An 11,851-nucleotide genomic window follows, 5' to 3' on the forward strand; every position below is an offset into this window, starting at 1 on the left:
CAGAATAAGAAATCCAGGTTTTATTTTGAAGGAGGAAATCATTTCCAGGATCATGTTACCTTCTGTTAAATCGCTTGACACACATGTCAGAGGGAGTTTCACAACAGCTACTGTACACATCATGTGTCACACATGCCACTCATCTGATTGACCTAAGGAAACACTCACATGACGTGAGGTGTAGGAGGCAGAGAGACTAAACGAGCTGGTTCTGCAAGTATCAGACCAAATAGAGTATCTATCCAAATAGAAAATAACAACAAATCTCAACAGAGACTCATATGTAATAACTCTGATCCAAACTAGTTAGAAAGTTGTACAGTATGTACTGCAAGGGTTCAAACTGCCATCTATATATACTGTAGATTCACATCTAGAAATAACTTGACCGAGACAGTCTGCTGAACAATAGAGGCTAGTTCATGCAGATGTGTTATGGTTTCTAAACATGCATCTTATAGTATTTTACTAGTCGTTTCCTCTAATGTATGTTCTCAACAACTGGAAAAAAATAAGAACACATGTTCCCAAACTCTCAATAAAAACACTTATAGAGCTTCTTTTTTGTACAAAGTCAGTTATTTACAGTGTTGGTAAAAGGTGAGGACTATGGTAATCATGGGCCTAAAGCTATCCACTGCTTACTCACTAGAAGGCCGATTGGTAAGCAGGGTTAAGAGGGTGACTTTAAAAATGTATTCCATTATAATGACTAATTACCTGTTAAACATGGCATAATGTAAGTATCCCAATATAGAAGTTATGTAACCTGCACACAATTGTAGGAAGAAATGTATCAAAAAGTAGCTCAGTTTTTTTCTTTTTAAGGAACTCTGCATCGTATTCAGGCAGTATTCTGTGTAGACTGTACACCAACAGTGAAACAGATGACCATATACAGTAGTAGTTTGAAAAAGCAAAAATAAAATCTGAGAAAAAACTCAGTTTTAGTTTAATACATACAGGGGATAAAGCTTACCCACAATATTGTCAAACATACAATAAAAAAAATGAACTAAAATATGTATTGTTATTTATATATCATTTAAATGTATTGTAGCATTTAAAAACTGATAGTAATCCCATGTTTTAAATGTACCTGTAATCTGATTACTAATTCTTTACCTTTTTATTGTATCCTATTACAAAATGCCATCTTTTAAATATATTAACAGCAACAGTACTTTGAGAACTATCCAGCTCTGCTCGGCTGTAATACTAATTTCACGTTGTTGTTGTTGTTTGCAAACCATAATAAAAGTGAGATAGAAAATTAAAATAATTTTAAAATAATTGTGTGTTTGTGACACTAACAAAAAAACTGACTGCAGCTCTGATCATTCACGAGACACTCTTTCAACACAATGTTACTACAATTTTATTTTCCACAGATATAGAAATACACCCAATATAAATGAGAGCAGTGACACACGATAACATTTAAAAAAACAAAAACACTAAACACATAAAGATTGTTATTGTGAAAGAAAAAAAAGTGATGTAAAGCAGTATAAACAGCTAAAGCAGGTTTGGCACTTGTTTTAAAAAGGTATCCTTATTGCAGCTTGTGTTAAAACCTAAATTAGTATAAAAATATAACACGGCAAGAAAAAGCTTCTCAATTATTATCATTAAAGTGATCACAGCGAAGCATTAGTGGTTCATCAATTCTAAACAAACATTAATAATAATAATAATTATAATACATTTTATTTATCAAGCGCTTTATTAGGTGCTCAAAGACCTTTAATTAGCTGCATTAATTTTTTTTTGGTTTTAATCAGGACAAAATATAAACCCCTCAGTCCAAGGGAATCAGCAGTGTGTGTGTGTGTGTGTGTGTGTGTGTGTGTGTGTGTGTGTGTGTGTGTGTGTGTGTGTGTGTGTTCAGGATTATTTATACTCTCCCCACAATCCCACAGCCTTCCCGTCCCACTCTGAAGTGGACAGACACTTGACAAAAAAATGTCCCAGGTCGTGTTTAGAGATGACTCTCCCCTTCAGCATGTTCTCCTGCGTCATGTAACTCTCCGTCAGAGGAAGCTCATCTGAGGGAGCAAGACAGAACATACAAATATGTAAAATCAGTATAACCAAGTACATGGACTCAAGTTCTGTACTTAATTGTGACTTTGAAACTCTTGGACTTTACTTGAGTATTCCAACTTTACACTTCTACTCCATTACATTTATTTAACACTTGTAGTCACCAGTTACTTTTCTATTAATAATAGTATGTGTTTATGTGAAACATGTAATACAAATTGACTTAGTGGTACACAAAGTATACATTATTTGCTCAACATTGACAAATTACAACATAAAACAACACAACAATGTATGTTTGATTGATAAAAACAGAACAATATTCTATTCTATAGTAAAACAACATTTACATTTCCAATATTTCTATATTTTTAATTAAGTAACATTTTCACATCTTTTTTAAATATTATAATATATTAATAACATAAATGCTCTATCTATCTCCATATGTATACATTCTTTCCCTAAAACTTGAACCAGATCAGGTTAACTGTATCACTACTTTTTCAGCAACCAGTTTTATTAACTTTCTTCCACATTGGTTTGAAATAAAGAACTCATTTTACTTCCTACTGACCAGCAATGTGAGGAGGCATGACAGCCACATACTCCAGCCCTGATGACTTCAGCACTGTGTGCATCCTTTCATGGTCCTCTGTCACAGGAACCATGCGGGGCGGGACTTTGGAGCGGTCCCACAGCAGGAAGGCTGTGAGGATAAAGAATCACAATCACTCTCAGAAAGAAAGGGCGATAATTATTGTTAAATACATTTGTGAATTTCCTTATGCAATGTTCATCAGAAACAACAGCCACTTTTAACCCAGCAACATCACACAGGCCTCACCACCTCATACACTTTGTTGTCCTTTGTGTAAACAGTGAATTGTACCTGACATGCAGGCCACAACTTTGCAGATCCCACGAGCCTTCATGGCTTCAACTATGTTCTTGGTGCCTTCAGACATCATGGTGGTCGAGCCTGATAAGAACAGATCACAGACTCATGTACTGTAAGTGGAAGGTAATGCCATATTACAAAACTGGTCTTGACAATAGTTTGAGACAGAGGAACTTTTCATTGGGTGACACTTGAGAGTGGTGCAGGAATTGGTCCTAAAACCCAGATATTACTTTAAAATTTAGTAAGCGACTTCTGGTTGTCCTTGTCTTGAAGTCAACAATTTTTTTTTGAACGTGTTTTTGGATAGATGCCTGATATAAAGTCTGTGGTTAACACAAACTTTAGAGATTTTCAAAATATGAAAGAGAAGATAGAGACAAACTATGTCAGAATACCCCACTGTGAATGTCCAAAGCTCCTACTGTATGTGTCCAAATACTGAGATTACTTAACATCATGACGCCTATGCACCACTGCATACTGTGGAATAGAAATACAGTGGAGCAAATGTTAAGTACATACATAAAAACACAAGTTTCCAAACATAAAAGTAGTTACTCTGTGTGAAATAAGCCTTTTCCTATTTAAGTGTTGCCACTTTTGATAAATAAAGTCTGGATATTTTATATATCCAGTTTCAACCATTAATGTACAGTGCGTTTCAGATTGTGTGACACTGACAAGATGATGTCACATAGGAACTTTATGTTGTAAAGTCTGTCAGCGTCCTCTAGTGAATGTTTTAATTTAAATGATTACACATGAGTACACGGTCAGTTACGCAATGTGAACTTTGACAATGCAAAGAGAACTCCTACAATCACAAAACACATCAACTATGGTGTAAACATGTAAGAATTGCTCACTCAACAGCAAGAGAAATGCTTCACATTTTACAGCTAATTCAAAACTTTAAAGACAAAACCAAAGTGTAAAATAAAATTAATACAATTTACACTAAGCTTAGCTAAATTGTAAATTACATTTATGCAATGCAATTCAGTGTATGTCTACTTCTGTGACAAAAGTTCCTTGTAGGACAGAAAGAAAGTTAGTTTTGCATTTTCTTTTCTTTCTGTTTTCCAGTTGTGGGTCGAACTGTGGAGCCTTACTCAGGCTGTTTCTGGTGCCCAGGATGATGATGACAGCGTCCTGGCCTTCCAGGGTTTTCATCACATCGTCTTTATTGAGCACATCTCCCACCACCACCCGGGACGCCTTGTGGTCGGCAGGCAACCTGGAAGGGTCTCGCGTCAGCACCGTCACATTGTATCCTGAGGGAGGATTTATTTGTTATTGGCTGCATAGTTAATCAAATATCTAATTTGCAATATTGATTGGTGGAATATCCAAACAGCAGGAAGAACAATATTGAATACAAGGCTACATTTGTTTAAAGTTGTTAGGTTCTGGAGAAAGTAAAACAATGTTTACACACTTTACCACAACACATTTGTTTCTTAAGATTTTTCAAATATTCCCTCCATTATCATTTCAACACATTTTTAATGATCAAACAAAGTTATGATTCAAAATGACCAATCCCTCCAATATGATGAATGAATACCAATAGCAATATCAGTCAAATTAATCGCAATTGGTTACATTTAACATACTGTGCAGCCATAGTTAACACTGTGGTTATACTTTCTTAAATAAATAGGATTTTTCTATTTTTCTTGCATTGTGTTACATTTTACATCCATTCAGAAGTGGCAGAATGAAAATGAGATGTATGTAGCTGCTCTAATAAAACAGCAGGTATTACGCTTTATGACATATTGGCAACTGTCACTGTCACCCGATTGTTTATTGTGCACTAACTTTTGTATATGTTTAAACATAGCTTTGTATTACAGGACAGCATGATAAAAAATATTGAAACTGAAGTAACAATAAAAGTCTTTACCAGGATCTCTTGTAATAACTTCACCAACTTCATGAGGGAATCACTCTCCCTGTTCAGGCGAGATAGTGAACAGCTTCTACTATCAGCTCTCTGTGACTCAGCAAAATGCTGCCCAGCAACGTCTAACATGACTCAACATTTTTTAAGAAAAGGAGAAAAGAAATGAATGTGCTGCTCTAGCAAATAAAATCATGTGACATATTGCATGTTTGTCTAAGTGGTTTGTGAAAGAGTACCGGCCTGTCTATAGGAGTTTATGTTTTTTTAAACATTTCAGGATTCCCAACCAATATTTCAAAGCTGAGAAACAACACATATAACTAAATTTAAATTAGATTACATGTAATAGATATGCAATAATTAAATTGTATCAGAGCACATTTGCTATGATCTTCAAAAGTGTACATTAACTAGAGCTGTTGGATTTTGATCAAATTAAATATCACCATAGTTTTGACCAGATAGCCTACTTTATTATTTTTAAAGGACTACTTACATTACATGAATCCACAGGGAATGTGCATGTTAAGACTGAACTCGGACTATGAAGTGGAAAACTATGAAATACTCTCTATGGGATTAGGTGTATTGTAAAGTTGTATAACCTTACAATACACACAATCCCATAGAGAGTATTTACACAATCCCATAGTGTCATATAACGTCATGTGTTATATTGATGCAGCCTGGGTGCATGTGTTCTCTCTCACCTGCAGAGACAGCCTGCGGCAGAGTCGCGAGCCCCGTCATTCCCGTGGCTCCAAATACCGCCACGTTTTTTATGCAGTCCGACATTACTTATAGTGAACGAGAAGCACGACACAGCAACAACTTGTCTGATGAAATCAAACTGTGCCCAATGCAGAAGATACTTTCATTTAAAGTCACACCTGACATGCGCAAGAGCGCCTCTGTTGACAGGAAGTGATCAGCGCAGGCTCCTCCCACAGGAGAGTTAAAGGAGCCCTGCGAGTTTGAATGTTGTACAAATTGTAAAGTATTTTTTAACAATCAATCATTTTTTTGACTCATGACCACAGAATGTTTATTTTATATGTAGTGATCAGTGAGCACATCACATGCACTTGTGAAATTAGACCACAAACTTGTTTTATCCATAGGTTTTATGCAGTGGTGGAATGTAACTGAGTACATTTACTTAAGTATAACTTGGAGGTACTTTTACTTTACAGGAGTTGTTCAATTTTCTGCTAATTTCTGTCTCCACTTCACAAAATGTCAACATTATACTACATTGTACACCGATCAACCATAACATTATGACCACCTGCCTTATATTGTGTCAGCCTCCCTTTTGTGGCCAAAACAGCCCTGACCCGTCGAGGCATGGACTCCACTCTGAAGGTGTGCTGTGCTGTCTGGCTCCAAGACGTGGGGTGGGGTCTCCATGGATCGGACTTGTTTATCTCATGGATGCTTGATGGATTGAGATCTCGGGAATTTGGAGGCCAAGTAAACACCTTGAACTCCTTGTCATGTTCCTCAAACCATCCCTGAACCATCTCTGCAGTGTAGCAAGGCACATTATCCTGCTGAAAGAGGTCATTTGGATGAGCAAGTTTTCTTCGTCAGAGCTCCACAGCTCTGGATCTTCCTGCCGAGAATATGAGGCTAGCAGAATCAGTGACATCTTTTTAATCACTTCTTTAAAGTCCCCTTTTAATTAAAGCGTTTAACTAATGATTACACCACTCACAAAAGGGGGACTTCCATAGACTAAGTTATATGCCAAATCCGGCAGTAGAAATATTGAAGCCCCCCTTTAGATTTTTAGAAGTTATAGGGGGGGGGGGGGGGGGGGGGGGGGGGGTGCCAAATCCAGCTAGAAATACATGCTCTGCCAGATATGGAAGTCCCACTCTATATTTTCACCTGCTGAGCCCAGAGTGAAATGCTTTTTGTGTGCATGAACTAGAGGGGAACAGCATACACCAGTGTGATTTGGGTGACTGTATGACTATCCAGTGTTTATGTTCGCATCACCATACACCAAAGCAAATTCCTTGTATGTGTAAACGTACCTGGCAATAAACTTGATTCAGATCAATTTTGTACTAGGTATTCTTTTAACATAAAAACACATGTTTGTATGATATGTATTTAGTACGAATTTACTCAGTACTTTCCAATATCGCTCCACATCCCCAACATGTATTTTCTAATGATAAAAACAGTATAATATAATATTTATACACATTTATGAGAGGCATTCTGCATAATAAGTACTTGAGTACATTTTATTTTGATACTCAAGTACATTCAGCTGATAAAACCTTTTACTTAAGTGACATTTTCAACTGATGTCTTTTATTTGTAATATGTTTAAACTGTGGTACAAGTACTTTATTTATTATTACTTTAATAAAGGAACTGACTACTTTTTCCACCACTGGTTTAATGTGGTTGACTATTCAAGAACTGAGCTTAAAAGCACAACAAGTTTAATTCATTTATGTGGATTAATGTGAAGGACATCCGCCAATTTCTTCTTTGAGGAAAAGAAACTTGAAAACAGACAAAGATGGGATTTTAAAAAATGGTTAATTTTAACCGCTCAGAGTTTGTGATTAGACATTTAATGTGGGACAAATGTGAATAAGATTTCAAAAATGTTGGGTTCAGTTACAGCCCAAAAAACAAAACAATGAAATGATTGGTGTTGACTTAGAGAGTGGTTTTTTGTCAAAGACATTGTTACAATTTTATTAAACAACATTCCTTCAACAATTCCACTAATTGTATTCAAATAAAATGTCTGTTTGGATGAGCTACAAATGGGGTCAAGCTCAGTGTTACAGTGGTCCCTGTTGCCTCCTTTCCCAGTATGTCCCCCCCCCCACGTTAATTACCTAACCAGTTATTGTTATTAAGCCGGTAATTAATACACCTTTTTTAACGTCAAAGCCTGAAGTAGGTTTCATTTTGTTATAGCATTGGAGTATCACATTTGAAATGAAAATGGCTTCATGTTTAAGCTAGCAGCAATGTATTTTTGCCCTTCAAATTGCATTTTCTCCTGTGAAATAAGCCTACAATGTAAAACACTGCCTCTTGTGGCATGTTGCTATGTTACAGTCTCTTGTCCCCTCCCTCTCTTTCTTATGCTTGCGCTGTTTTTACAATGTAGAAGTAGTAGCGTAAAATGAAAATGATCCAATTGAGTACAAAAACCTGCACCTTTGTGGATTTCCATTGGTCTTGTTATTCACTGTAAGTCTTTGAAGGTCTGTAACTTAAACCAACCTTTAATCAAAATCTTAGTGAAAGCTTTGCTATTTGTTATAAGATCTAAGCCCTTGCTCCACTGTCTTACTTTAAATGATTTGAATAAGTCATTTAAGGCATCTAAAACACTGAAACATTAGGCCTACTCTATTACAATTCTTTTATATATTTGCCTAGTCGCTGCAAAGACAGCTTGCCAAGCAAAGTTTGAAATGGATATATTTTCCAGTCCTGGATATCATCTCATCATATGACTCAAGATAATCTTTGACAGTAAAGGCAGATGCACTTACCTCTTGTTCTTCTTGTTCTTTTTCTTGTTCTTGTTTTTCCTATTCTTGTTCTTGTTCTTGTTCTTGTTGTTGCTGTTGTTGTTGTTGTTCTTCTTCTTCTTCGTCTTTTATTTGTATGCTATAACATGGCTGTTAGGTATCTGTTGTTTCTGATGAGAAACGTAGTTATTTCTCTGACTAAAGACTGTTTATTTCACTGAGAATCTCTGTGTTTCTATGTGGAAAATAAAATTGATCAGTGAGGGTTCCAAGCTCATAAAGACTGACACAATTGAAACAAACAATTTCAATGATTTTAGAACTCAACCAAAATAACTTAAGAAGTACAATGAAAACGTTAATGTGCCTGGCCTCTACTTGCTCAAAAGTAATACATTCTCTAACGTGATAGCTGTGAGAATAATTAAAGGGGCATTCCAAAGAAATGTGTTGTTCAGTGTGCTATAAGTGAACAGCACCTGGTAGACACTGCTCAGATAGAACAGTTTGTAGGTTGGCCACGCAGGTGATTTGATTTCTGGATCCTCCTGTCCACATGTCAAAGTGACTTACAGCAGGACACTGGGGGGGCTTAAAGGACTTTATCGTTTTGGATGAGGCATTCAAACCATTTAGATTATCTAGCACGTGGCACACAATTCTCAAAATAGCAATTGGACTTTTTTTATCAGCTATGAAATATTGGTGGTAGGATCATCTTGCAGTTCAAATGCATCCTGCAAGGGGCCAGAGCCAATGAAGTGCCCAATATATTAAGCAGGCCAATCCAATTACCAAGGCCATCCAGCTGTAGCCTAATGCAAAATACTTTCATTTTTGACAGATGAATATTTTAAAATATTTTCTTCTGTTTGATGCTCAAATTATTGTTATACTTTTTGCATTAAAACTACAAAGTGAGTTGAGCGAAACACAATCATATTTGAGCAGGCTTTACGTGGGGCTAAGCAAAATGTAAGTTGCTTCGAAAAGATCTCTGCTGAATGAATACAATGTAATATAATACAGTGTGTTCATTCATATTCACATCTCTTTTATGTTTTTGATGTGATCATTAGGAAAGAAAACTTGGGTTTAGCAATTTTCTGTAACATTGCTCATTTTTTTCGTTGAGGGTTCTGCCTGTATGGATTTGAATATGTGTTTCTTATCTTTGAATTATAATTATAATTTTAACATTGTTTTTTTTTTTAAAGAACAAATTCATTTCTGTCTCTCATGACCTTTCTATTTTTACATTGCAATGGTATTGCTGCATTACATGTGGAGATTGAGATTTAAGAATAATGTAGAGTGGGCTCTTCATTTTTTCCAGAGCTATAATACTAGCTTGTTTTATGCAATTAACTGTTCAAGAAGGACAATGCTTTAAAACAAAAGGGTTTAATTATTAGTAATCGATGGTATATCGTGATAGAGGTTACTGATTTTGATTGGTTGATAGCTGTGCCCCGCCTACTTCTTTTTTGAGGAGCAGAAGCTTAAACACCGGAAACATAGGATTTAAAACGTTAACGACTCTAACAAAAGGGTAATAAAATGACTATATAAAGAGGTATTGTTTCACATATCAATGACGATGCCTCTGTATGTTAACATTTTGATAACGAAATAATAGCTACTTGTTATGCTAGCAATATAGTATCACACTTGAAACTTAGCTAGCCTTAAGTTTAGCAGTTTAGCAGTTAAGCACGTTAGGGGTAAACATATTTACGGTTCGTTTAATTAACGCAAGGCTTGAACATGTATTCAGCTATTTCTTTTCGCGCCTCTAAACCGTGTCTCCTGCTGTACAATTAGCCTACGACACACTGCCTCTTGTGGCTTGTATCTAAAATTGGATAGTCTCTCTCCACCCCCCCCTCCCCTTTTATTTCTCTCTCCCTCTCCCCCTCCTTGCTAGCCGCACTAATGCTGATATTTCTCTCCAGCATCACCAGCGGAGAGGAAGAGGAGGAGGAGGAGGAGGAAGGAGAGGTTGTGTCAGGTGGAAACAGGGAACTCGATGGATATCATCACCAGCCTCCACCGGCTCGCATCCTCAGCACCGACAGCATCTCCCGGCCGGCGGTCACCGCTGCGGGCACACAGCGCCCTTTCTATGCGCCAAAGCGTTGCATTTGCACGGTCGAGACTCCCGGGGTGCTTCTGAAATCAGACTGACAAACTGCTTATTCCTGTAATAAGGACTAATCAAGGGAAGACCCTGCAGGAATAAGAGCGGAGCGTCAGTTTACTCCATTGATAAACCGCTCTCATCGATTCAGCCCAACCGCGTCTTGGTATAAGAGGACAAAACCAACCGAAAAACGGACACTGAAGCTGAAGGTGAGGCCGATAGGACGACAGATTATTCCTTTCCCCATGGGGTGTCGTTTTAATTTGTCATCCCCAATGTGAGAGCAAGGAGTCGAGGTGCACGGTGTTTTTTCCTTTTTTTGCAGGGACGCCGGCCTGCAGTTGGGTGCAGGGTACCGCAGTGATCCGCGCTGTTTCGTGTCTTTTTTCAACCACATGTGGTACATGATGCATGCCTAGGAAAGTGTTTATGATTCATGCCAGAGCTGGTTCTCTAAATTTGAATGATTACTGGATTAAGAAGCAGAATAGCGGCCTAGTGAATGGGCTGTGTAATGTTGTTGCATGTTGTACCAGATCACTTTAGGGTTCTTTTAAACCAACACCTTTAAGGCATACATGGTGCTTTTGCGTTTTGTGGCATTTCGGTCAACTTTACCCTATTGCAAAGGGCATCTGATCTTCCCAGGAGATGCATCTCTGCAGAAATATAGGCTACATGCTCCTGCAGGAAGTTATATGTGTCTCTGGTTCACTGTGTGACCTGACATTACTTTGGCATTCCTGCCCCTTGTGGCATCAATTATGCCTGAATGTTGCTGTTCCATGCAGGTTGAATTCATTCATTTATTCTTGTGCTTTAGTTAGACAAGGCCAAATGCAGCATAGCTTGCTAGCAACACAGAAAGCGGATGCGATGTAGTCTGCCAAGTCTTAATGTAGTGTTTGATCACATCTGCAGTGTAAAGTGACTACAACCTCAGTTATGCCCTGAGACCAATGGCTGTTTAACATGCTCACTGTTTGTGATTAATATCCACAGCTACTGTAGGGAGCTAACACAGGGTGTGCAGGCAGCTGTGGTAAGTTAGCTTTGGTTTGTTGGTGCAAGGTGTGTGTGTGTGTGTGTGTGTGTGTGTGTGTGTGTGTGTGTGTGTGTGTGTGTGTGTGTGTGTGTGTGTGTGTGTGTGTGTGTGTGTGTGGTGGAGATGGAAGATGAACAGTAAATAAATCAGTATGATAGGCAAATCACAAAAGGCTAAGGCATTAGTTGTAAATGTAATGTTTGTCTCAAATGTCATTATACAGTAGATAATGGCAACCAGCTAACCATCTTGCTGGTATATTGCTACTATTCTTCTGGGAGTTCAA

The 11,851-nt window shown here is 37.5% G+C and overlaps 1 protein-coding gene across 1 annotated transcript; it reads right to left on the bottom strand.

Moving 5' to 3' along the window:
* Positions 1-1,362: 1,362 nt before the first annotated feature.
* blvrb (biliverdin reductase B) lies at positions 1,363-5,779 on the bottom strand. The gene is made up of 5 exons (XM_063907976.1): positions 5,570-5,779; positions 4,063-4,224; positions 2,939-3,028; positions 2,624-2,755; positions 1,363-2,048 (listed from the first exon to the last, which is right to left on the bottom strand). Exons 1-5 carry the CDS (start codon positions 5,652-5,654, stop codon positions 1,894-1,896), a joined length of 624 nt encoding a protein of 207 aa, XP_063764046.1. The 5' UTR covers positions 5,655-5,779; the 3' UTR covers positions 1,363-1,893.
* Between the last annotated feature and the right edge of the window lie 6,072 nt (positions 5,780-11,851).

This window comes from Eleginops maclovinus, chromosome 18 (genome assembly GCF_036324505.1).
Source record: "Eleginops maclovinus isolate JMC-PN-2008 ecotype Puerto Natales chromosome 18, JC_Emac_rtc_rv5, whole genome shotgun sequence".
NCBI classification, from domain to species: domain Eukaryota; kingdom Metazoa; phylum Chordata; class Actinopteri; order Perciformes; family Eleginopidae; genus Eleginops; species Eleginops maclovinus.

Bases quoted from the DNA above. Each gene is read 5' to 3' on its own strand.
- blvrb (XM_063907976.1), bottom strand. From the start codon at position 5,654: ATGTCGGACTGCATAAAAAACGTGGCGGTATTTGGAGCCACGGGAATG. The intron at 2,756-2,938 runs GTACAATTCACT...TTATCCTCACAG, and splicing joins AGTTGTGGCCTGCATGTCAG to CCTTCCTGCTGTGGGACCGC. The intron at 2,049-2,623 runs GTCAGTAGGAAG...TTGCTCCCTCAG, and splicing joins CATGCCTCCTCACATTGCTG to ATGAGCTTCCTCTGACGGAG.